The 26,596-nt window shown below is 39.1% G+C and overlaps 1 protein-coding gene across 9 annotated transcripts in view; it reads left to right on the top strand.

Moving 5' to 3' along the window:
* Positions 1-26,596, top strand: part of LOC133639184 (gamma-adducin-like) — a 225,128-nt gene that overhangs the window by 162,449 nt on the left and 36,083 nt on the right. For all 9 annotated transcript variants that reach the window (XR_009823749.1, XM_062032278.1, XM_062032277.1 and 6 more), the window contains one exon: positions 18,629-18,778. Coding sequence is in view for 8 of the 9 variants with exons in the window: in XM_062032278.1 (XP_061888262.1) it covers positions 18,629-18,778 (150 nt within the window). In the remaining variant the exon portion in view is untranslated. The remainder of the gene's footprint in view (positions 1-18,628; positions 18,779-26,596) is intronic.

Below are 26,596 nucleotides of genomic sequence, written 5' to 3'. Positions count from 1 at the left end.
AACGGTGTTACAAAAAAGATCAGTTAGAATAATACATAATGTTGGATATAGAGAACATACAAACCCTTTATTTATTGAATCAAAAATACTGAAATTCCACGACATAGTGAATTTGCAAACAGCTAAAATTATGCACAAAGCAAACTATAACCTGCTACCCAAGAATATACAACAATTCTTCTCAAAAAAAGAGGAGAAATATAATCTTAGAGAAAAACGTAATTTAAAACATTTGTTTGCACGTACAACACTTAAGACCTTCAGTATATCAGTATGTGGAATTAAATTATGGAATGGATTAAGCAAAGCAATCAAACAATGTACTAATATGATCCACTTCAAGAAACTCTTCAAACTTAAAGTGTTTACAAAGTACAATGAAGAAGAACCATGACAAACATTCTCAACTTATTTCATCCATCCATTCATTCATTCTTAAAGTAATCTTACTTATCTCATCATATGAAATATGACTTACTTCACCAATTATTATTATTAAATTCTTACTATTATTTATTTATTTATTTTTATTGTAATTACTTATGGAGTTTATTGTGAAAAAATTGTGAACAGGAAGTGAACAAAAAGTTTTGCAACTGTTATGTAAAGAAAAGGGGTAGGATTAAATAAGCTCTGCTTCTTCCTACTCCTTTTCGAACATGTTGAAAAGAAACTGGAAATTGTGATGTATCATGTTGTATGCTTGCATGTTCGAAATAAACTCAAACTCAAACTCAAACTCAAACCTTATACACACACCATAATAATACTCGTATATTTAACGCGCCGACAATCCTTCAAGCGGTGCGGCTTCATAGCTTACCAAAGTCGTACTAAAACATTTGAGCGCCATATGTAACGTTCTATATTTTCAATGGAACATTTAAAATGTTGGTGTTGTTTACTTGAGACATATTGCAATCATAGTGCTGTCTACACTTATCTCTTATATTTGACTGCCATCTACTGGTCCCACTTATCATTACACCATGTACCAAATAAAATAGCTTTGAGGTGAGTAAGCTCAACCAAACGTATTCTTTACATTAAGCGCACCGGTTATAAGGCGCACTGTTGAATTTTGAGGAAAAAAATTAGTTTAAGTGCACTTTATAGTCCGGAAATTACGGTAGATAGAAAAACGTTTCTACCATTGCAGAGTTTGTTAGCGTAAATAATTCTTCATTTGTTGTGATGCAGTCTCTTTGAGTCCTCCTCCCCAGATACACAATTTCCATCAATGTAACGCCGTGTGCCAATCAGTGCTGCAGAAGGACTCGATTTCTGTCAGAATGGTTTGGCCAGCTCCGCATTTACACCACCTAGTCATGCCGGTCCTGACTTTCTCGGCCGCCGTTTCACGCTCTCTTCTTGCACGCTCAGCTTCTCCAACCAGTAGCTTAACCTCGTTATATTCAGACTCAAAATGATAAGTCACTGGATCTTCGTTTGTCCCAAAGTACTCACTGTTGTCTCTCATGCTCGACGTCTGTCATGATTTGGAGGAGCAAACACAGAAAGTGCTCTCTATGCTGTTGTTAACGTAGTAACATTTGTCGCTATGCGCTCTGTGAAATCAATGCTTAAAGTGATTAAAATACTGTAAATGTTGCATGTTATCATGAATGTGCCAGTTACTTCTTTACATACGCACTTAAAGCATATAACATTAATGAAGGTTTTTGAACGTTTTAGAAGACGTTATAAGTGAGATAGGTCAATCCCCATTACCTGTATTTTTAACCGCCGCTTGCTAACAGTTTTTCAGCTATTTAGAATACACAGAAAATGGAAAGATGTGTTTTCTTCACATAAGGATTGTTGATAATGAGCAGTTCCCCTATAAAGCAGGGGTCTTTCATTGGGACGGCGTGGCTCGGTTGGTACAGTGGCTTGAGCAGGGGGGTCAAACTCATTTTAAATTGGGGGCCACATGGAGAAACATATACTTCCAGTAGGCCGGACTGGTAAAATTGCGGCACGATACCTTAAAAAAAAAGACAACTTCATATTGTTTTCTTTGTCTAAAAATAGAACAAGTACATTCTGAAAATGTACAAATCATAATGTTGTTGGGTGTTTTTTTACAATTACATGTTGTGGTTAATAGTATTCGGTCCGTGTACCTTCCGTTCATTCTATTTCCAATTCCGATTTTTACTATATATGGCTGATTTAAAAACAAACAAAAAAGGGTTGACTTTCATAAAAATATTGCCATGAAATTGGATTTTGTGCTGTTTTCCTTTTATGGATTTCTATTTTTCCAGATAAACACATAAATCGAATATATGTTCATCCAAAATGCAAAAATGTGTGTTTATCTGTGTGATGACAAATTGAACTGGAAGCAATATTTTAGCTTTTCCTTTGCGTTTAGTATGTTTTTAGCATAACGGTAACATCTTTGTTCAGCAGGAGTCCTATTGTTGTTTTAAAAAAGTGTCAGTAAATAGTTGTCCAACTTTTGTTTCAGAAATGAAAATAGAAAAAATGGCCTGAAATGTGTTTTTTGATTTGCATTAAAGAATTGGAAATAAAATGACCGGAAGGTACACGGACCGTATTCTATCTTTATTTGTCGTTATTTATACTGTCTGAATAAATTATGTGATAATGTTCATCAGTCAACTCATTGGCGTTAATTTTCAGTCTATCAAGATAAAAAAAATAATATCAAAATCAAATTACAGGATGTTGTTTATGTAGTTTACTCATTTTCCTCAACTGGTGCATTAACATCATGTGGTTTATTTTATTTTTTACATATGTAGCATCATCTACAAAGATACAAAGATTTGCTATTGCGACATCTAGTGGACACATTTAGAACAGATGTTTCTATCGTTCAATAATTTCGGCTCATTTTCATACTTAACAAACTCATCCCGCGGGCCGGATACAACCTGTTCCCGTCCGCCGTACGTTTGACACCCCTGGGCTTGAGGGTGTGTTTGGGCAAGACACTTTACCCACCTGCTCCCAGTGCCACACACACTGGCTTACAGTTTTTTTTCCATTTGCTTACACACAATTTTACTAACTGTGTGTCTTTTTTCAAAAGGATTTACACACTTTTCCAAACACCACATTCGATTTTCTTGATTCCTAGATTATTTGCAAAATGACACACTTCGGTCAAAACATATGCCCATTCATCAAAATAAAGCAAGCATTTGTAAAAAATGCAGTTTTATTGTCATCTCACTCACACAGACTTCAAATGATAAGACACTATTGGAGTGAGTTACCCAGAACAGTGATAAATAGAAAACATATTTGTAAAAAAAATACTATACGAAATCACATGTTTGGAGCATTTTGCCCGACATTTTTAGCATATGTGATGAATGATTACTGTAACTTGACAAAATATATTGGCAAATCCTTAGCAATCGTTATGGTTTACTTTGAAGTGGGCCTATACGTAAGGACCTAAAGAGAAAGTAAAAATATCCTGTAATCTTTTCAAGAACTGCTCAACAATGATGCTGCAGACTGCAAATATTTATTTTTACCACAGTCAGGTAAAGTAACATATCACAGTAGTCAACAATGGCATGCAGTACAAATTAAAATCTGAGACAAATAAAAAGGTTTGAAAACAAATCTAAAGATAAAGATGTGTGTATCACAATCCTAGTGTGCGTGTAAAGTGTGAAAATGTGTGTATCGCAATCGTTATCTGTGTGCAAGATGTGAGGTTGTGTGTTTCCCAATCCTTAGATGTGTGCAAGATGGGAAGGTGTGTGTAAAGCATTGTGTGTAATATTTTGCAAAAACTCTATGCCTAGTCCAGTGCTTTTCGACCACTGTGCCGTGGCACACTAGTGTGCCGTGAGATACAGTCTGGTGTGCTGTGGGAGATTATCTAATTTCACATATTTGGGTTAAAAACCTTTTTTGCAAACCAGTAATTATAGTCTGCAAATGATGTGTTGTTGTTGTTGAGTGTCGGTGCTGTCTAGAGCTCGGCAGGGTAACCGTGTAATACTCTTCCATATCAATAGGTGGCAGCTGGTAGCTAATTGCTTTGTAAATGCAGGTAAAAAGGTGTCTTATGCTTAAACCAAAAATAAACAAAAAGTGAGTGCCCTTAAGAAAAGGCATTGCAGAATGAAACTAAAACTGAACTGGCTACAAAGTAAACAAAAACAGAATGCTGGACGACAGCAAAAACTTACTGTGGAGCAAAGACGGCGTCCACAATGTACATCCGAACATGACATGACAATCAACAATGTCCCCACAAAGAAGGATAAAAACAACTGAAATATTCTTGATTGCTAAAACAAAGTAGATGCGGGAAATAGAAGACATGAAACTGCTACAGGAAAATACCAAAACAAGAGAAAAAGAACTAAAATAGTACACACAGGAAAACAGCAAAAAACTCCAAATAAGTCATGGCATGATGTGACAGGTGGTGACAGTACACCTACTTTGAGACAAGAGCTATAGTGATGCATGCTTGGTTATGCTTTAAAGCAGACCTGGGCATTCTGCGGCCCGCGGGCCGCATCTGGCCATTTGTGCGTCCCTGTCCGGCCCGCGTGAGGCCAATTATAAATTACAAAATAAATTTAAAAAAGTATCTATGTCGAGTGTGCAATACAACGGTGCTGCTTTTGTTTTGAAAATCGTTATTTGTATTACTTCCGTGTGGACGTATGCGTGATTGTGAGTGAATGTGAACAACTGCAATTACAAAATAAAGTTGAAAAAACATCTATGTCCTGCGCGCAATACAACTGTGCTGCTTTTATTTTGAAAAGTATTATTTATGGGCGTGTGTCCGTGTGTAACCTGCGAGTGAACGTGCACATGCAGCGACAAGTGATGCACGGTTTACACCCGAGACGCCAAAAAGAGAAAAGTTGATGAGGAATGCCGTGTTTTCAACAACACATGAACTGCAAAGCAACGTCCCCTCACCTAAGGTGCGTGCCTGCGCAATTGCGCACTGCTCAAGCGTCCGCTGCGCGCAGCAAGTATATATGCCGCGCACCAAATCAAATCCCATCTGAATTCTAAACAAAATAAACATATTTATTCTATGGAATTTTGCAATGCAACTTTGAGTGACAGTGACAACAAGCGGCCCTAATGGTGTTCGTCAACACCGTTCAATTGAACACCGTTCAATTATTGTAACGTCTATCGAGATGCTTCGAGGACAGGAATTATATCGATCACTTTATTGAACAAAACTGTTTATATTCGGACATAACCACACCAAAAACATGAGTAAAACAATTCTATCTCGAAAAACTAGTCATTTTCTGCCGTACAAACCAGGCCAAAACCAACTTGTCATCTGTCACCAACACGCATAGCACTAAACCACTGGTGCGTTTAAGGCCACACAAAAAGTCGGACAACTCAAACACCACACAAAGTTACACTATGACTCCTCAGTCATACGTGTGCTTATTTTACTGTCATTTATTATTAATGTTAATTTATATATATTAGTCATGGAATGCTGTTACACACACTATGTTGAAATATTACTATTATTATTATTATTATTATTATTTATCTTACGGTATATATCAAAAATAATATTGAGCAAAATTTAATTGAAATATTGTCGATGTGGCCCTCCAGCAGTGCCCGGGTAGCTCATGCGGCCCCCGGTAAAAATTAATTGCCCACCCCTGCTTTAAAGTCATATCCAACAATTGCGACAATGACTTTTAACTGTCAACTGATTTCTGCTGGTGGTGTGCCTCCGGATTTTTTCAACGCAAAAAATGTGCCTTGGCTCAAAAAAGGTTGAAAAACACTGGCCTAGTCTATGCCTAATATTAGGCAAATCTGCACAGTGGTTTTGCTTAGTGTGTGTAGACTTTGCTAACTGTGTGAACATTTGAAATTTTGTGTGTAAGCAAATTGAAAAAACTGTAAATGTAGCTTTAAAAAAAAAAAGGTGTAGCTAATGGGCTTCACTACGTTAAAGCGCTTTGAGTCTCTAGAGAAAAGTGCTATATACATGTAATTCACTTCACAATTGACTTCACAGTAGAGCTACTTTGACAAAAATAAAGGTGGACTATTTGACCTATGTTAGTTCAGTTAGGTTTTGGTCATTTTCCATCTCCCCACGTTGACATATGAGCTCCGAAGGTCACCACAGCGCCGAGAGTTTGGTTCCGTCTTTCAGGGGTTCCGTTTCCAGGCAAGAATAATATTGTGGTTTAGTCATGCAGCTGCAGAGTTGACCTTTTGATGGCGGGCCAAGCCTTCTGCTTCACATGAAAGGTTGTGTGTGTGTTATTATATCGGTCACTCTGCTTCCCCTCACACGAGTGGCTGTGCTGTTTCTTATGGCGTCACATCCCCCTCCTTCTGACACGCATCTCTTAGTTATATTCAGACATGCTGCCTACGTCACCGGGTGGCCTCTCCGCCGTAGGGGTTGTGTGACTGAGCGACTGCTGCTGAAGGACATGACAGGGTGAAGTGCAATGTTACCGGACATGTTATGTAACCAAATCAATGATCCATTGTCTGACCAGCTGGCTTTTGTCTGTGTCCACATCGATGGTGGTGTGGCTTGACTCGTAGATGAATAGATTGTGTGCAGAGGATATAGTTTCCGACATCTATTGTCAGATCGGTGTGATGGATGGAAGATATTCAGAGAAATACAAATAATATGCCAAAGAAATGACTTCAGTGCTTCACAGATACACGATCATTCATTTTCTACAGCTTAGCCTTTTCGAGGCCACGGGTGCTCCTGCTGTAATCTCGACGCTACAATATTGATGTTCAACTCTGGTATGTAGGCATACCAAGCCAGAGAATGGAAAGATGGATTTTGACAAGAATCCAAAAAAGAACACATTGAAAGTTGAGATGTCCGATAATATCGGCCGATAAATGCTTTAAAATGTAATATCTGAAATTACCGGTATCGTTTCTTTTATTATCGGTATTGGATTTTTATTTTATTTTTTATTTTTTGTTAAATCAACATAAAAAACACAAGATACACTTGCAATTAGTGCACCAACCCAAAAAACCTTCCTCCCCCATTTACACTCATTCACACGCATTCACACAAAAGGTTTGTTTCTTTCTGTTATTAATATTCTGGTTCCTACATTATATATCAATATATATCAATACAGTCTGCAAGGGATACAGTCCGTAAGCACACATGATTGTGCGTGCTGCTGGTCCACTAATTGTACTAACCTTTAACAGTTAATTTTACTCATTTGTATTAATTACTAGTTTCTATGTAACTGTTTTTACATTGTTTTACTTTCTTTTTTATTCAAGAAAATGTTTTTAATTTATTTATCTTATTTTATTATTTTTTTTAAAAAGGACCTTATCTTCACCATACCTGGTTGTCCAAATAAGGCATAATAATGTGTTAATTCCACGACTGTATATATCGGTATCGGTTGATATCGGTATCGGTAATTAAGAGTTGGACAATATCGGAATATCGGATATCTGCAAAAAAGCCATTATCGGACATCCCTGATTGAAAGCCTAAAAGTGCTCAACCTTGCGGTAAAAATGTGTTGTTGGGGAAACTAACAAAAACATGACTAGTTGTTTGGACTATCTCAACTGTGGCACACAGGTGCAAAAGAACTCCCTGTGGAATGAGGGACATAACACACCAGACAATGCTTCAGAAGACGAAAGATACCCAGGCAATATGGAGCTAATCTCATGGTCGCTCAATGCTATTGACAAAAAAACCTTAAACTTGTCATAATCATCCATTATCATATGTTATACTTGTTCTGAAATTGTCATGTATCCATCAAATCTGCTGTTGAAACTTGGACTATATAACCAACATATATAACCAACATATAAGTTGATTGTAAATTAGGGGCGGGACATGGATAAGCATTTTTGCTTTTTTCCCGTATCCCTTTTCGGTGGGTGCCGTTGCATGTCTGTCAAATTACAAAGAGTGATGAATTGTTGCTATATATGTCTGTCTGCCGAAATAAATACATTCATTCATTAATTAATTCATAAAACGAATTAATGCACCATAGGGATGGGTGATATGGTCTACATTGGGATATATTTTGCAGCCTTCTGGAATAACAATATATATCACGGTATATTATTTGGTTTATAAATGATAACAGAACATTTCAATAGGTTACAAAGCAATGCAGTCTGCTGAAAATGATGGAAAGCGCCACTCTACATAGCATCTGACGCTGTGGTGAAAGTTTTTGTAACGACTTGGTCGCATGGTTATGCGGAGGTCATTCTCCCAAGATGCAGACGGAAACTCCGGAGACGGCGTGCCGGTAGGAAATGATTAGAGTATAGAATCGGTAGGGGCGTGAGTTCAAACCCCGGCTGAGTCATACCAAAGACTATACAAATGGGACTCATTACCTCCCTGCTTGGCACTCAGCATCACGGGTTGGAATTGGGGGTTAAATCACCCAAAAATGATTCCCGGACGCGGCCACCGCTGCTGCTCACTGCTCCCCTCACCTCCCAGGGGGGGAGGGTGATGGGTCAAATGCAGAGGATAATCTCACCACACCTAGTGTGTGTGTGACAATCATAGGTACTTTATTTGCATAAATCGTGCAGGAAATGCAGAAAAACAAAAGCGTGCCGATAGCACGTTTGGCAAAGCTAAGGAGGAGGCTAGCGCGGGAGCCAGCATATAAACAGGAATCAAGAATCAAAAACTATAGCCGTCGTTAACTGTTGCGTGATGCAAACAAGGAAGCCAGACTGATTGTGGAGAGAAACGGGAATAAATAGCTCCTCGATTAGTGCCCAGGAGCAGGTGAGCGTCCCGAACACTAATCAGAGGCAGGTGAAACTAATCTGCAGTCATGGCAACTAAAACACAAACCCAGGGGTGCTGAAAACAGAACTGAGGTAGTCCAAAACTAACAGAACACAACATGACAGTTTTAAGATATTCAACACTCTACTGCCATCTGGCGGCTAAAGATGATATTGCATGTCCCGAATTCGTCACGTTTCATGAGTCAGGTAAATCGCAAGGAATGGGGCCATATGAATCCCCGTCCTACTGCATGCAGTAACATACTACCAGGCATCTTCCTCTCCAACGTCCGCTCACTTGCCAACAAGATGGACGAGCTAGCGTTGCTGATGAGAAGGAACAAGGACTTCTCCTCATCCTGTGTGTTGTGTTTCACGGAGACTTGGCTGAGCGCAAGTGTGCCGGACAGCGCGCTTCAACTGGAGGGCTTTCATCTCCTCCGCGCGGACCGAGACGCGGCGCTCTCTGGCAAAAAAAGAGGCGGTGGACTATGCTTCTTTATCAACAATAGCTGGTGTACAGACGTGACTGTGATTTTTAGACACTGTTCTTCTTCTCTGGAATATTTATTCATCCACTGTAAGCCCTTTTACTCACCGCGTGAGATTGTTTCATTCATTCTCGTGGCTGTTTACATCCCGCCCGGCGCGGACGTGCGTGACGCTCAGCGCGCGCTCGCAGGGCAGATCTTACATGTGGAACGGTCTTTTCCTGACTCTCTTGTTATCGTGCTTGGTGACTTTAACAAGGGAAATTTGAGCTACGAATTACCAAAGTATAGACAGTTTATTAAATGCCCGACCAGAGAGGAGAACACGCTGGATCACTGCTACACTACAGTGAGCAAGGCTTTTCATGCAGTCCCGCGCGCTGCTCTTGGACTATCAGATCACGTGATGGTGCACTTAATCCCTTCATACAGACAGAGACTGAAACTGGCTAAACCTGTTATGAGGAACATTAAGTGTTTCACCGCCGAGTCTGTGGACGAGTTGCATGCTTGTTGGGAAACGACAGACTGGGAGGCAATTGGAGCGGCCACGAACAATCTGGACGAGTATACGGACACTGTGACCTCATACATACAGTTCAATGAGGCGCGCATCATTCCAACGCGCACCAGGGTTTGTTATAACAACGACAAGCCCTGGTTCACACCCAAGCTCCGACAGCTGCGCAAGAAGAAGGAGGCTGCGTGGAGAAGCGGAGACCGAAGTACATACAGAGAAGCGAAGTACCACTTCACCAGGGAAGTGGAGAAAGCTAAATCTGTGTACTCTAACCGTCTACAGGAACAGTTCCGCTCCAATGATTCTGCGGCAGTTTAGAGAGGTCTAAGGGCCCTTACGAACTATAAGCCCAAAACCCCCAGTCTCTCGCTCAGGGCCTCAACACACATTACTGTCGTCATGAACGGCCTTCAGCTCATCAAAGCCATGCTCCCCCCACCATCACCCTCCCCACCAATGCCAGCACATCATTAAAGGAGTTAAAGGACTCAAAGGACTCAAATGACATCACAGGACTCCAAAAACATCATAAGACTGTAAAGACCCTCTCCATTAAAGAAGAGGATGTACGCCGGCAGTTCTTGAAGCTGAATACACGGAAGGCCCCCGGGCCGGATGGTGTCTCCCCCTCCACTCTCAGACACTGTGCGGACCAGCTGGCTCCTGTCTTCACTGACATTTTTAACACCTCTTTGGAGCTATGCCGCGTGCCGTCCTGCTTTAAGACCTCTACCATTGTCCCTGTCCCCAAGAAAGCACGGATCACAGGACTAAATGACTACAGGCCGGTCGCGCTGACGTCTGTGGTCATGAAGTCCTTTGAGCGCTTGGTCCTGCCCCACCTCAAGGACATCACCGCCCCCCTCCTGGACCCACTGCAGTTCGCCTACAGAGCCAACAGGTCTGTGGATGATGCAGTGAACCTGGCCCTCCACTTCATCCTGGAGCATCTGGACTCCCCAGGAACCTACGCTAGGATCCTGTTTGTGGACTTCAGCTCTGCCTTCAACACCACCCTCCCTGGACTGCTATGAGACAAGCTCTACCAGCTCAGCGTGCCCGACTCCCTCTGCAGTTGGATTAATGACTTCCTGACAGACCGAAGACAGCACGTACGGCTGGGAAAGATTGTCTCGGACAGTCGAACCACAAACACTGGTACTCCTCAGGGCTGTGTACTCTCCCCCTGGCTCTTCTCCCTGTATACAAACTGCTGCACCTCCAGTCACCAATCCGTAAAACTGCTCAAGTTTGCGGATGACACCACCCTCATCGGGCTCATCTCGAATGGCGATGAGTCCGCCTACAGGAGAGAGGTGGACCGGCTGACGTCCTGGCGCAGCCTCAACAACCTGGAGCTGAACGCCCAGAAAACAGTGGAGATGATCATGGACTTCAGGAAAGTCACAGCCCCACCATCCCCCCTCGCCCTGATTGACTCTCCCACCCCCGTCCCCATTGTGGACTCCTTCCGTTTCTTGGGCACCACCATCACCCAGGACCTCAAGTGGGAGCTGACCATCAGCTCCCTCATCAAGAAGGCCCAGCAGAGGATGTATTTCCTGCGGCAGCTGAGGAAACTTAAGGTGCCGACCGAGATGCTGGTGCAGTTTTACTCAGCCATCATAGAGTCCATTCTGACCTCCTCCATCACAGTGTGGTTCCCCGGCGCCACAGTCCAGGATAAGCATCGACTGCAGCGCATCGTACGTGCTGCTGAGAAGGTGATTGGCTGCAAGCTCCCATCCCTCCAGGACTTGTTCTCCTCCAGGACCAGGAGGCGTGTGGGTCGGATCACAGCTGACTCTTCTCACCCTGGACACACACTATTCTCCCCTCTCCCCTCAAGCAGGAGACTACGCTCCATCCAGACCCACACCTCCCGCCACCTGAACAGTTTTTTCCCCTCGGCCATCAGGCAAATGAACAAGAACTCCTAACAGCAGCTACTTGAATTCCTTGAATCCCTTCTAAGTCTATCTGATAGCTCAGTCACAGCTCTTTTTATACCAAATATGTGTTATATGTGTTTTATGTCGCACGTTTGCACCAAGAAAAATTCCTAGTTTGTGAACCCGTTCTCAAACAATGGCAATAAAACTATTCTGATTCTGATTCTGATATTGCATTATTACCAGTTTTATAATTTGATCAACATTATTATTAATCCACTTGCTAATTGACTGTTGATAGTTGGTCAGTTTCTGTCATAACATGTTCTATCTACACTTATGTTCAAATGTAATTGTGACGATCTGTCACTTCACTTCTGGTGGTGGTTCCTTGTTTGGTGTTTGTTTCCTGTTGGCGCTCTTAATTTTAATTGCATTTCCTGCATGTCTCCCTGGGCGCTCGTTACCCTCACCTGTCCCTGATTGGCAGCCCGGCACACCTGGTTGTAGTTGCCAATCAGGCTGCTATTTATGCCTGCCTCGCCTGTTCCTCAGGGCTCGAGGATTGACTATATTAGGGACCTTATGCTGGATGCATGACCTCTCCTTGTTTGAGTATAATAAAGACTCTTACCTGCCCATCGTCCTCCTGTTTCCTGCATCTTGGGGTCACAACCGCCGCAGCCATGCGGGTTCCTCACAGTGCTCAGTGGCCTTGTGGTCAGAATGTCCGCCCTGAGATCGGTAGGTTGTGAGTTCAAACCCCGGCCGAGTCAAACCAAAGACTATACAAATGGGACCCATTATCTCCCTGCTTGGCACTCAGCATCAAGGGTTGTAATTGGGGGTTAAATCACCAAAAAATTATTCCCGGACGCGGCCACCGCTGCTGCTCACTGCTCCTCTCACCTCCCAAGGGGTGGATCAAGGGCGATGGGTCAAATGCAGAGAATAATTTCACCACACCTCGTGTGTGTGACAATCTTTGGAACTTTAACTTTAATAAGCATTTATTTTTCTGTTGTTTGGATACTTTACATTAGTTTTGTGTAACACTACAAGTGTGGGTATTGATCCAATACTTAGTAGTTAGAGGGGCAGTATTGATCATGTCAATGCCAATACTGTCCATACATCCATCCATTTTCTCTTTTGGGTTGGCAAGGGACTTCCAGTATAAAGTTAAAGTTAAAGTCCCAATGATAGTCACACACACACTAGGTGTGGTGAAATGAGCCTCTGCATTTGACCCATCCCCATGTTCACCCCCTGGGAGGTGAGGGGAGCAGTGTGCAGCAGCGGTGGCCACGCTCAGTAATCATTTGGTGATTTAACCCTCAATTCCAGCCCTTGATGCTGAGTGGTATGACTCGGCTGGGGTTTGAACTCACGACCTTCCAGTCTCAGGGCGGACACTAACCACTAGGGCCCTATTAGCGCCTTTTTAACCCTTGAACGATACACAAGCCTCCAGCTAGGTGGCAGCACCACTCGAACATTTGTTTACATTGAAGAGCTCTAGCTTGGCAATTAGCGGTTAGCATATCCTCCTACTGTGTGTAGTGTAGCATGTTTGGCTATTCCTCGTCCTCCAGTGACGATACTTGCAAGAAATGTGGTTTATTTGCCGCCATGGAGGCCAGGATTTAGCTGCTAGCTGGCTAGTGAGGACGCTACATTGCATTGAACGCTGTCAATTTTGCGGGACACAGCTAGAATGTGCATCATCACGATCTAACGATAGTATTAAAAACACTATCGTTGGCCAAATGTATATTATTTATATCGTATATCGTGTATATCGGCCAACTCTAGTTCCCTTTGTTCAGCTGAAGGAGGTGAGTTGTTTGCATCAGACTGCATGATGGATGTAACCTTCCTGTTGCAACAAGTCACACTCGGAGTTTGTGTTGTGAAAGAGAAATGTGATCTCGTGGTTTTCTGCTTCATATCAGAGCATCATGTGGTAGCAATGCCAAGACGGCTGCAGGCCGCAGAGGTCGTCTGTTTGTGATTAGCTTTCAGCGAGAGTCCGACATGTGCACACACTGTCGTCATTTCCTTCTCTTCCGCTTCATGCCTTCTTCTCTCTTGCCAGTTATCTGTCTTCATTAGGCCCTCTTTCTTCCCTGCATGTCCTTCCACCTCCCTGCTCGGTTCCAATCATCCAATAAGTGAGCGGTTATGAAGTTGAATGTTAGCCAAGTTCATTTCCTCAGTATGAGCTCATAGACAAACTTCATTGATAACAGGATGTCTGCTGTTTTTTTGATTAATTATTGCAGATCATCTTCAATATTTATTAGCGATGCAACGGTATCAAATCTCACGGTACCTTATTATCACGGTATTAAGGCCACGGTATGATATTTTTGTGTTGTATGGTCAAAAAAATAAGCTCGGTAAAAATGCCATAGGGTGTAAAATGAAGTGTCAGGAATGTTTGGGATAAACACGCTTTCTGTAATTGAACACAAACTATGGTTGTACGGTATGCCAGTATTAGTATAATACCGCGATTCTAATGAATCATTTTCGGTACTATACCACCTCTGAAAAGTACCAGTCTGCCATGACCATAGTATGATCCTGTAACTACTTGGTATCAGATTGATAACCAAATGTTTTGTTATCATCCAAAACTAATGTAAAGTATCAAACAACAGAAGAATAAGTGATTATTACATTTTAACAAAAGTGTAGATAGAACATGTTAAAAGAGAAAGTAAGCAGATATTAAAAGTAAATGAACAAGTAGATTAATACTGTATTTTTCGGACTATGAGTCGCAGTTTTTTTCATAGTTTGGCCGGGGGTGCGACTTATACTCAGGAGCGACTTATGTGTGAAATTATTAACACATTACCGTAAAATATCAAATAATATTATTTAGCTCATTCACGTAAGAGACTAGACGTATAAGATTTCATGGGATTTAGCGATTAGGAGTGACAGATTGTTTGGTAAACGTATAGCATGTTCTATATGTTATAGTTATTTGAATGACTCTTACCATAATATGTTACGTTAACATACCAGGCACGTTCTCAGTTGGTTATTTATGCGTCATATAACGTATACTTATTCAGCCTGTTGTTCACTATTCTTTATTTATTTTAAATTGCCTTTCAAATGTCTATTCTTGGTGTTGGATTTTATCAAATAAATTTCCCCCAAAAATGCGACTTATACTCCAGTGCGACTTATATATGTTTTTTTCCTTCTTTATTATGCATTTTCGGCCGGTGCGACTTCCACTCCGGCGCGACTTATACTCCGAAAAATACAGTAATTCATTTTCTACCACTTGTCCTTAATAATGTTGACTAAATAATAGAATGATGAATGACACAATATGTTACTCCATACGTCATCAGCTAAATTAGGAGCCTTTGTTTGTTTACTGACTACTAAAGGACAAGTTGTCTTGTATGTTCACTATTTTATTTAAGGACAAACTTGCAATAAGAAGTGTATGTTAAATGTACCATAATATTTGGTTGTTAAAAATAAAGCCAATAATGCAATTTTTTGTACCGAAAAGTATCGAAATACCGTTACCAAAATATTGGTATCGGAACAACACTAACACAAACATAATGTATTTCATCATATCTTTTACTACAAACAAGTATTTCTTCGTGCAAATAATTGTTCAGAAACATCTACTGTTTCAAGCAGATATTTAAAAGAATAACTTACAGTTGATGTATTTAAAGTAACAATGTAAACATCCAGTGTAAAAAGTGTAAAACAATAATGTACAGTTTAGTGTCTTTCAACTTGTACATTATGGGAAGCAGTGTCCTCTACAGTGGACATCCTTTATATCGGTCTGGAAAATGTTGTTCCTCAGGAAAGTGAACCAGCAATACAATTTTTAATAATGTAAATATTTTTATCAAGAGACAAGCGCTACAAAAATAAATGAATGGATTGAGGATGTATCAAGTAGAGTTTTAGTTTACTCGTATTTCCTGTGTTGAAAAATTTTTGGGGTGATTTCCCGTCGTGTGGTGCGACGAGACCAGCTGGCTCTGTGTCGCCTTGGAAACGCTCGAAACCAAAGTGGCACGCTTAGACTTTCTTACCTGCGCCAAAGAGGTCATGTTTTGACCTGGGCTTGTTTGTCTGTTTGTTAGCAACATAAGTCAACCACTTATGGACAGATTTAATGTCCAAAAAACAATTCCTTTTTATTTACGACGAGTACGAACACACTTCACTTCCTGCGTACGACGTTCAACGCCCCCACTTTGCCGATTATGCGCTGAGCAGAGGATTCTGGGAAGGGTAGTTTATTTGCAGACACGGCCAAGGCTAAAACGCCAGAAGAAAACTACACTCACCAAGTCACACGTCACGGTATTATTGAGAAGACTTTAAAACCGAAATACTGCGATATTTATAAAACTTTTACATCCCTAATATTGATCAGCTTGATTATTTCATCCTGGCATATGCATCATAGGCATCAGAATGGTCATGTAAATGTCAGTGTTGGAGATTTTATTTTTCCTTTTTTTTTTTTTAGGTAAAATGTATTTGGATTGGGTTACCACTATCACAACTCCCACTGTTGTGGGGGTAGGGGGGTGGGGGATTTTAAGGTCAGAGGTCACTGATGTTGGTTCTGATAGAGCAGGGTTTCTTAACCTTTTTGACCTCTGGACCCAATTTTTCCACTACATAGTGGCCTATAATAGTGACACTGAATTAGGCATCTTACTCTTGATTTTCATCATATTCAGTAATTGTATCTAACCTTCTGACTGTTTAACAGGATCAACCTTGTCAAATGACATGAAAGATTATCAAGGCTTAGGTGAGGTTGATTACAAAAATAAGTACTAACCAAATATACTGCAAAAGAAGGGACCTAATGAAAAAATCACTTACATACAATTATGCAGTGCTAGAATAAATCAATTATTTCTAAATTGATAATAATATATATATTTTTTTAAATGGCTAAAGACAGACTTTTTTAATCAGGCTTTTTACTGATCATGTTAAACTCTTGTTTTATTGTGGTATTTTATAGTCTATTTATTGCTATTTTTACCACTGTTATCCTCTCAATGTTATGGTTTTATTAATGTATTTATGTATTATTTATATTTAATTTTTTACATGTATTTTATATTATGTTTTATACTATTATTTAGAGATGGTGTTCATTTTAGTTGTTCTACAGTGTGGGCGCCTCAAAGGTGGCATTTTTCCTTAATCCTCAGTCTCATGCCATGTTTTGTTATTGTTAGTAATGATGTGTTGTGTGTTTGTATGTGTTTTCATCTCTTCTTTCTTTTCTTCTTCTTCTGTAAAGCACTTTGTGTTGCCACTTGCCTGTGCTTGAAAAGTGCTTTATAAAAAAAGTTTGATTGATTTATTGATTGAATAAATCATAATTATAATAATATATGTTTCCTAACTAAACTATCAATACAATTAAAGTGCAAATGAAAATACAGCTTCACCACTTTAATCGTATCTTTTGGCGCTTAAGAAACTTCTGTGACTTTAGCTCCCGGCTTCTTCTGCTTGTTGATCTGACCAATCTAAGTCTAAGACTAGATCTTACCAATCTAAGTCTAAGAGTAGATCTGACCAATCTAAGTCTAAGACTGGATCTGACCAATCTAAGTCTAAGACTCGATCAGGCCAATCTAAGTCTAAGACTAGATCTGGCCAATCTAAGTCTAAGACTCGATCAGGCCAATTTAAGTCTAGGACTCAATCTGGCCAATCTAAGTCTAAGACTAGTTCTGAGCAGTCTAAGACTAGGTCCGGCCAATCTAAGTCTAAGACTAGATCCGACCAATCTAAGTCTAAGACTCGATTAGGCCAATCTAAGTTTAAGACTCGATTAGGCCAATCTAAGTTTAAGACTCGATCTGTCCAATCTAAGTCTAAGACTAGATCTGAGCAGTCTAAGACTAGATCCGGCCAATCTAAGTCTAAGACTAGATCCGACCAATCTAAGTCTAAGACTCGATTAGGCCAATCTAAGTCTAAGACTCGATTAGGCCAATCTAAGTTTAAGACTCGATTAGGCCAATCTAAGTCTAAGACTAGATCTGACCAATCTAAATCTAAGACTAGATCCGGACAATCTAAGTCTAAGACTCGATCAGGCCAATCTAAATCTAAGACTCGATCTGGCCAGTCTAAGACTAGTTCTGAGCAGTCTAAGACTACATCCGGCCAATCTAAGTCTAAGACTAGATCTGAACAATCTAAGTCTAAGACTAGATCTGACCAATCTAAGTCTAAGACTAGATCCGGCCAATCTAAGTCTAAGACTAAATCTGACCAATCTAAGTCTAAGACTCGATTAGGCCAATCTAAGTTTAATACTCGATCTGGCCAATCTAAGTCTAGGACTAGATCTGAGCAGTCTAAGACTAGATCCGGCCAATCTAAGTCTAAGACTAGATCCGGCCAATCTAAGTCTAAGACTAGATCCGGCCATTCTAAGTCTAAGACTAGATCCGGCCAATCTAAATCTAAGACTCGATCAGGCCAATCTAAGTCTAAGACTCGATCTGGCCAATCTAAGTCTCAGACTAGATCTGAGAGGTCTAAGACTAAGTACCATTGCGGCCTATACCAAACAAAGCTGAGGAACATATATAGAGGTCTGTATATGTTTTGGCGGCCCTCTAGGGGGCTCGGCCCAACAATGGTTAAGAAATAATTTTGATAGAGGGTTTGCTGGCTCACCATCTCTGCTCTAGTTCATCACAAATGTGTTAGTCCACATTAGGAAGCAAACAATTGTCCAAAATGAAAAGATTTTGTGGGAAAAATAAGCTTTCGGGAGAGCTAAGGGGTCCTGTGCAACCCCAAAAATGTAGTCCTCCCTACACAATGCTTCAAAACAAATTCTAACAACACCTTTTTTTCTTTGCTTCCCTCAGGTGAAGGTGAACATCATCGGGAACGTCATCGAGCAGGGCTCTACCAACCTGACCATGGACTCTGCTGGTTTCAGCCCGCATGCTGCCATCTACTCCATGCGCCCAGACATCCGCTGTGTCATACACCTGCACACCCCTGCCACGGCTGCTGTAAGTTTGTGCTCACGCTCATTCACAACATGCAAGTTTCTTCCTTAGGCATCCAACACAATATCAAAGCAACACATTTTGAAGGCAGTCAAGCATGAGGTTGTGTTTCTGAAATCAGCAGAATGGATGTCGGCGAGTCGAGTTGTTTGAACATCCCTTTTCCATTTCCATTTTTATAGCATTCACTCATTGTTAAATAGAAACAATTGACAAAACATAAATCATGAATGAATGAAATCATGAATTGTCCATTCCATAAACTAACACTCTTGATTGAAATGCATCTTTCTGTTGTGACAGTTCTAAATCTATAATGTTTTTGTTCTAAATCTATGTTCCTTTTTAGGTTTGAATTACATTCTCTTTTTACCAATGTATTTAGAATTTTTTTTGGGTAGAATGTGTCTGTGTGCTTTCTTTAAGTCAGGGGTCGGCAACCCAATATGTTGAAAGAGCCATATTGGACCAAAAATACAAAAAAAAAATCTGTCTGGAGCCGCAAAAAAATTAAAGTGTTATAATGAAGGCAACACATGATGTAAGTATTATACAGCTAATATATTAGCTATTTTAGCCTACTATCAAAATGACTTTAAAAGCCTTATATAAGTGTTATAATGAAGGCAACACATGATGTAAGTGTTTATATCAGCCTACTATCAAAATGTCGTCGTCACGTCGTGTCATTGCTGGTTTTACGAGCAGACGAGCATGTTCGGCAGTGCACAATCACAGAGTACTTACAAGCCGACACAGTGTGTAGACAGAAAAGGGAGAACGGACGCATTTTGACTTAAAAACTAAAGATAAAGGTGAAGTTATAACACTGAAACACCCTCAGAAAGAGGTGCTTTAAGACATGGCTAGCTAGCTCGGAGCTAAAGTCCAGCCGCAGTCTGCAGTGTTTTAGCTACTTCTAAATCACTAATCCTGGTCTCCATGGTGACAAATAAAGTAAGTTTCTTACAAGTATCATCCCTGCAGGACGAGGAATAGCTAAACATGCTTCACTACACACCGTAGCTCACTGACGTCAAAATGTAAACAAACGCCATTGGTGGATCTACACCTGACATCCACTGTAATGATACCAAGTACAGGAGCGTATCTAGTCGATACTACTATGATTACATCGGTATTTTCAAGCATCACAAAATGTATTTTATTTTTTTAAATGTATATTATGTTTATAAACTCAGGAAATATGTCCCTGGACACATGAGGACTTTGAATATGACCAATGTATGATCCTGTAACGACTTGGTATCGGATTGATACCCAAATTTTTGGTATCCTCCAAAACTAATGTAAAGTGTCAAACAACAGAAGAATAAGTGATAATTACATTTTAACAGAAGTGTAGATAGAACATGTTAAAAAAGAAAGTAAGCAGATATTAACAGTAAATGAACAAGTAGATTAATCATCCATTTTCTACAGCTTGTCCTTAATAATGTTGACAAAATGATAGAATGGAAAATGACACAATATGTTACTGCATATGTCAGCAGCTAAATTGGGAGCCTTTGTTTGTTGTCAAGTTGTCTTGTATGTTCACTATTTTATTTAAGGACTGAATTGCAAAAAGAAACATATGTTTAATATACCCTAAGATTTTTTGTTAAAATAAAGCCAATAATGCCATTTTTTGTGGCCCCCTTTATTTAGAAAAGTACCGAAAAGTGTTGAAAAAAATGTTGGTACCGGTACCAAAATATTGGTATTGGGACAACACTACCGGGTACTATGATGACTGAATAATAGTGACCTGATTTGGTTTTCAACTGCAAGAAAAAACATGAAGCTCTACATACTTCATAGAATAACCTCAGGCATGTTTTCTGAGTTCTTAACATTCACGGCATAGAATTTTACATTACATTTTCAATGATAATAGATTTAGTAATGTATCAAAAAAAAAAACCTTAAAGAAATTCTGGTACAATACATTGGACATGTGTCAAAAAGACAGCCAAAGCGGTTTATAATGGTAAAAATGCACCCAATTGCAGGAATTGTAGTCTTGATTTTCCCAAAAAAATTTTGGGGTTTGCGTGGCAGCACTTTGGGCTCATAGAAATTGTCCTCATTTTTTCACAATTGTCTGCTTTTTTCTGAAAAGGCGCTAACATCTTTAATTTATAAATATCTCCGCCATGTTTGCATCGCTTGGTTAAACATTTCCGGAACTTATGTAGATCCCAAATCCACAAAACAGGTACCAATAGGTACGAAAAGTTGGTTTTGCATAAAAGTAGCCCTTTAATACATGTAATGAATTGAACTGAATTGAGGAACGTCATTTTTGCGTTATGTTTAATGAAAACACAAGTTAGCTTTGTTAACTCAGCATTGGCAGTCTGCAGGAGGTTACTGGTGCAAGATGTAGCCGATGCTTTGATGGCTGTGTATACATACTATATTGTATTGTTGGGTATTATTTGTCGTGCGTGTGAGTGTACTCAGGTGTGTTAAGTTTTGCAATGTTGTGTTGCTTCTTCCTCATGCGAAGTTGCTGTTTTTGTTAGACAATATACACAATCTCCTCAAAAGTAGTGTGCAACGTTACATCAAAATCGGCAAAGGCGTTGTAACAAATGCAAGTAATGACGTAAGTAATTCATTAGATTGCTCGTTACTAGAAAAAGTAGCGGCATATTCATAAGACTGCTATTGACATCTCTGATTTTAACATGAGTCCTAATGACTGATGGCAATTTTAGCTCTTTTACAAACGGTTATTTTGGCCCAGCTCCCACCGTTTTTGTTGCTGAATGACTGATGGATTTATTACCAAAATACGTGTAAAATGTATTCTTAATGTAAAATTATAGTTTACTCCAAAGTTTATATTTATACACTTAGAAATTAACACATTGCAACAAATTATATATGGAACTGATTATAAAAGACAAAAACATAAAAACATCTCAATGAGACAAAATTGTCCAATCTGACTGTGTTATATTAGTAAACGTCCGACAATCAGAGTTAAACAACACGATATTGACATATACAACTAATAACATTTTGAACAATCATGTGCGGCTTCAATAACAAAAAAACAGACAAAGGAGAAAAAACAGACAAGGAGGAAAAACACGACTTGTTTCACTTCTTAAACACACTAAACTAAACTAAAAAAAAAAAATATCTCAAAGGTTAGTCATATTTATGAGGTAAAAAGCCATAATTAGGAGATAAAAAATTGAAATTATGAGATAGGAAATTGGAAATTATGAGATAAACTCATCATTATCAGAGAAAGGACATACTTACAGTATGAGATAAAAGTCATGGTTGTGAAATAGAAGAAGTAATAATGAAAAGAAAGTTGAATTTATGGAATAAAAAGTCATAATTGTGAGATATAAAGTCATAATTGTGAGATATAAGTCATAATTGTGAGATTAAAAAGTCATAATTACGAGATAAATAGCCATATTTATGAGATAAATGTAGTAATTATGAGTAAAAAAAAAACAAGTCGTAATTTTGAGATAAAAAGTCGAAATTATAAGAAAGTCAAAATTATGAGATAAATATTTTTAAATATGAAATAAAAAGTCATAATTATGAGATAAGAAAGTTGAAATTATTAGATAACAAAGTCATAATTATGAAATAATAAGTCGAAATTATGAAATAAAAAGTCATAATTATGAGATAAGAAAGTTGAAATTATTAGATTAAAAACTCATCATTATGAAATAAGAAAGTTGAAATTATTAGATAAAAAGTCATAATTATGAAATAAAAAGTGGAAATTAAAAGATTAAAGGTCAAAATTATGAGATAAAAATAAACTTCTGTCGCAATTATGAGATAAAAAGTCATACTTATGAAATAAAAAGTGGAAATTAAAAGAGTAAAGGTCAAAATTATGAGATAAAAATATACTTCTGTCGCAATTATGAGATAAAAAGTCATAATTATGAAACAAAAAGTCGAAATTATGAGATATTTTACACAACAGTCCTAGTTGTGAGTTTTTATCTAATATTTTTGACTTTTTATCTCATAATTATTACTTTGTTTTCTCATAATTTCTACTTTCTTATCTCATAGTTCTAACTTTTTATTACATAATTATGACTTTTTATCTCATAATTTCGACTTTCTTATCTCATTATTATGACTTAACATTGGGGTATTTATACCATTTTTTTAGTGGCCGAAACTGGCTTCCATAAAGTGCTGCACCGGAGCAACATCTATTCACCTCAATTCTACTTCGACTTGGTTTATCAGGCGGGGGAGATATTAACAATTAAAAAAAACAAAAACACTACATGACCTTTTGTCGAGGAAAGATGTGGATTCAGAGCCCCCAGTTCAGGCGTATGCACACCATTTAGAATAGTACAATTTTGTGTTTACCTTCATTTTTATTCTAGTTGTATGTATGTTTTTATGTATATTTTAATCTTATCTATTATACTTGATATTTTATTGTGTGTTGTTCAAATGTTCCTGTGTGGAAAGATGGCATGGAAGTGACATGTAGACTACATGGATGGGAAATTCCAAATAGTGTTGTCACTGTCAGAGCATGGGGATATGGCGCCACCTGCTGGAGTGTGGAATGAATGAATGTGGGATGTGTACATTTGAACTATTGTGATCCATAGTTTGTGATCCATAGTTTACACAGTTAAAAAAAAAAAAGTTACTTCTTGAAAATGAGTAAACTGAGGAAAAAAAAGATCTGTAAAAATATAAGATAAAAAGACTAGAAATAAGGAAAATAAATACTAAAAACTAGTCCCCTGCTTGGCACTCAGCATCAAGGGTTGGAATTGGGGGTTAAATCACCAAAAATGATCCCGGGCGCAGCCACCACTGCTGCTCACTGCTCCCCTCACCTCCCAGGGGGTGATCAAGGGTGATGGGTCAAATGCAGAGAATAATTTCGCCACACCTGGTGTGTGTGTGACAATCATTGGTACAAAGAAAGAAAGAAAGAAATTATTTAGATGCAAGGAAAGATAATTTTACTTGATAAGAGATCTGGAATTAAGATTTTTACATCTAGAAATTAGCATTTCCTTAATTTAGAAATAAGTATTTTTTTATGAAAACAAGCATTATTCAACTGGCAATTTTTAAATGAAGCATCCTCAAGATCTTGCAGAATCCTAAAACAAGTTTTTCTATGTGGGGGAACACCAACACATCTTTTTTGAATAGTTGTATTCATTTTTTATTTTAACATTTTTAAACTAGAATAGAAAAATATGATTATTAATGATACAATTAAGATGAGTCAATTACAAAAAATAAGTAAAAACCTCTTGAATCTAGGGACATTTCTAGAAATAAGATTTTATATTTTGGTATCTTTCCATCCATCCATTCTCTACCGCTTGTCCCTTTTAGGGTGGCGGGGGGGTGCTGGAGCCTATCATGTGTCAAGTAATTTGTATTGTACATTTGACAACAAGACAATCTTTTCTTTTGAACGTCTCCTCAGAACCCAGCTTCCTCCAAAGAGCCAATAATCCCAATCTCCGGCATCCTCAGTTATCTGCTGTCTGCGTGACCATATAAGTGGTCCAGTTTTGACTGGGATTCTTTTTTTTTTTTTGAGGGGTGGAGGGCGGGGGTGCACGCTCTGCTGAGCAGCATTGTCATCATGTTCTATTAAGCCTCATTTCTGCAGTGCATTCATGCAGTCAGAATGTGTGAAATATCAGATGAAGTAAAGGAAGCTGTGATGTACAGTAAAGCATGTAAAGGGTTTTTCACTTTTTTGGCCTTGTGGCCCAACTTTTCCACCACAGAAGGTCCTAGGGCCCACTCAAATATTAACTTCGAATTAGACACCTTACACTTGTTTTTAATCATATTATATCTAACTTACTTACAGTTTCCAACCTTGTCAAATGAATTAATTAATGAAAATTGCATACTAACCAAATATACTGCATAAGAAGGGAGTCATAAATACATGTACATACACTTTGGTTGTGCTAAAACAAATAAACACAATTGATAATTATTTTTTTTATTAACTAAACTGTCAATAAAAATAAAATGCAAATGAAAATACAGCGTCACCACTTTTTTCATAATTTTTGCGCTTAAGAAAGCACCAGACTTCTTTGTTTGGGATATTGTCATTACGTTCACTAGTGGTGGAAAAGTGTATTACAACTGGGTACTACTGCGACCCATACAGCTGAGATGGCTACAGCTAATTGGCGGCCCTCTACGGCAGTGTTTTTCAACCACTGTGATTATGCAACTTCACCTAATTGGTCAAAACAATATTTTTTGCAGAATCAATAATTATAATCTGCAAATAATGTGCCGTTCCTTTATTGTCTGTGCTGTGTAGAGCTCGGCAGGGTAACCATGTAATACTCCACATCAGTAGGTGGCAGCAGGTAGTTAATTGCTTTCTAAAAGTCGAAATGTGTCAGGTGAGATGAGGACGGTTTGTCATGAACCCAATATGCACATGGTAAAAAGTTATGTAACGCTTAAACCAAAAATTAACAAAAGGGAAAGGAAAAGGCATTAAAGCATAGGGATGGCTATGCAAAATAAAAGTAAAACTGAACTGGCTACAAGGTAAACAAACAATGCTGGACGACAGCAAAAACTTGCAGTGTGTGGAGCAGAGACCGCGTCCACAAAGTACATCCGTACATGACTTGGCAATCAACAAAGTCCCCACAAAGAAGGATAGCAACAACTTAAATAGTCTTCTTGCTTGCTAACACAAAGCAAGTGTGGGGAATAGCGCTCAAAGGAAGACATGAAACTGCTGCAGGAAAACCTCAACAAAACAGGAAGAGCCACCAAAATAACAGCGCAAGGCAAGAACTAAAGCACTGCACACAAGAAAACACCAACACACTCAAAATAAGGCATGACGACCTGGTGGAGTTTCATTTTTTTACGTTTTCTCCTGGTGGTGTGCCTTTGGATTTTTTCATGAAAAAAATGTGCCTTGCCTCAAAAAAGGTTGAAAAACACTGCTCTACGGGGCGCTCGCGGTCTAACAATGGCTAAGAAACACTGCAGTTACGCTGATGCTCCACAGCTGTACATTGTCTCCTGATGACAGAGGACCAATAGATGGCCTTTTTAACTGCATTGTAGACAACAAGTAATGGATGCCAGTGAATTTCCTACAGCTCAACCGGGACAAAACAGAGGTTTTAGTTACCAGCCCTGAAGACCAGAGGGAGTAACTTTAAAATATAAAATAAAAAATATGGGCGTGATATTTGACTCCGAGACGACTTTTATCCAACATATAAAAAATATTACAATAATAGTTTTTTATCATAAGGACATAGTCAGAGTCTGCCCGTTTCTCTTTCAGGCCAACACGGAAGTTGTGTAACGCCCTGCTCTCTGGCCTCCCCAAAAAGAATATCAGAAGTCTACAATTATCACAAAACTCAGCTGCACGCGGGCTGACGAGGACCAGAGACCGGGCGCACATTACACCAGTTTTAAAGTTGCCGCAATGGCTCCTCGTCCGCTTCTGGGTCGATTTTAAAGTTCTATTATTATTATTTTTCAAATGTCTTAATTGCTTTGGGCCTTCTTATCTATCTGACTTGTGTTTACCGTGTCAGCCCTCGCGGATCCTGAGGTCTGGAAAAGGCCTTTTAGCTTTACCGAATACCAAAACAAAGACCCACGGTGAGGCGGCATTTAGCCCCCACCTGTGGAACGGCTTGCAGAGAGCCTCAGGACTGTAGAGAGCGTTGAAATAAAAAAAATTCAAAAAGGCTAAAGACACACCTTTGTATGTATGTATATGTGCGTGGGTGTGGGTGTGTTCTTCTCTTCTAATTT

The sequence above is a fragment of the Entelurus aequoreus genome, linkage group LG22 (genome assembly GCF_033978785.1).
Source record: "Entelurus aequoreus isolate RoL-2023_Sb linkage group LG22, RoL_Eaeq_v1.1, whole genome shotgun sequence".
NCBI lineage: Eukaryota > Metazoa > Chordata > Actinopteri > Syngnathiformes > Syngnathidae > Entelurus > Entelurus aequoreus.
Note: the sequence above shows the minus strand (reverse complement) of the source record. Positions and strands in the feature narration are given on the sequence as shown.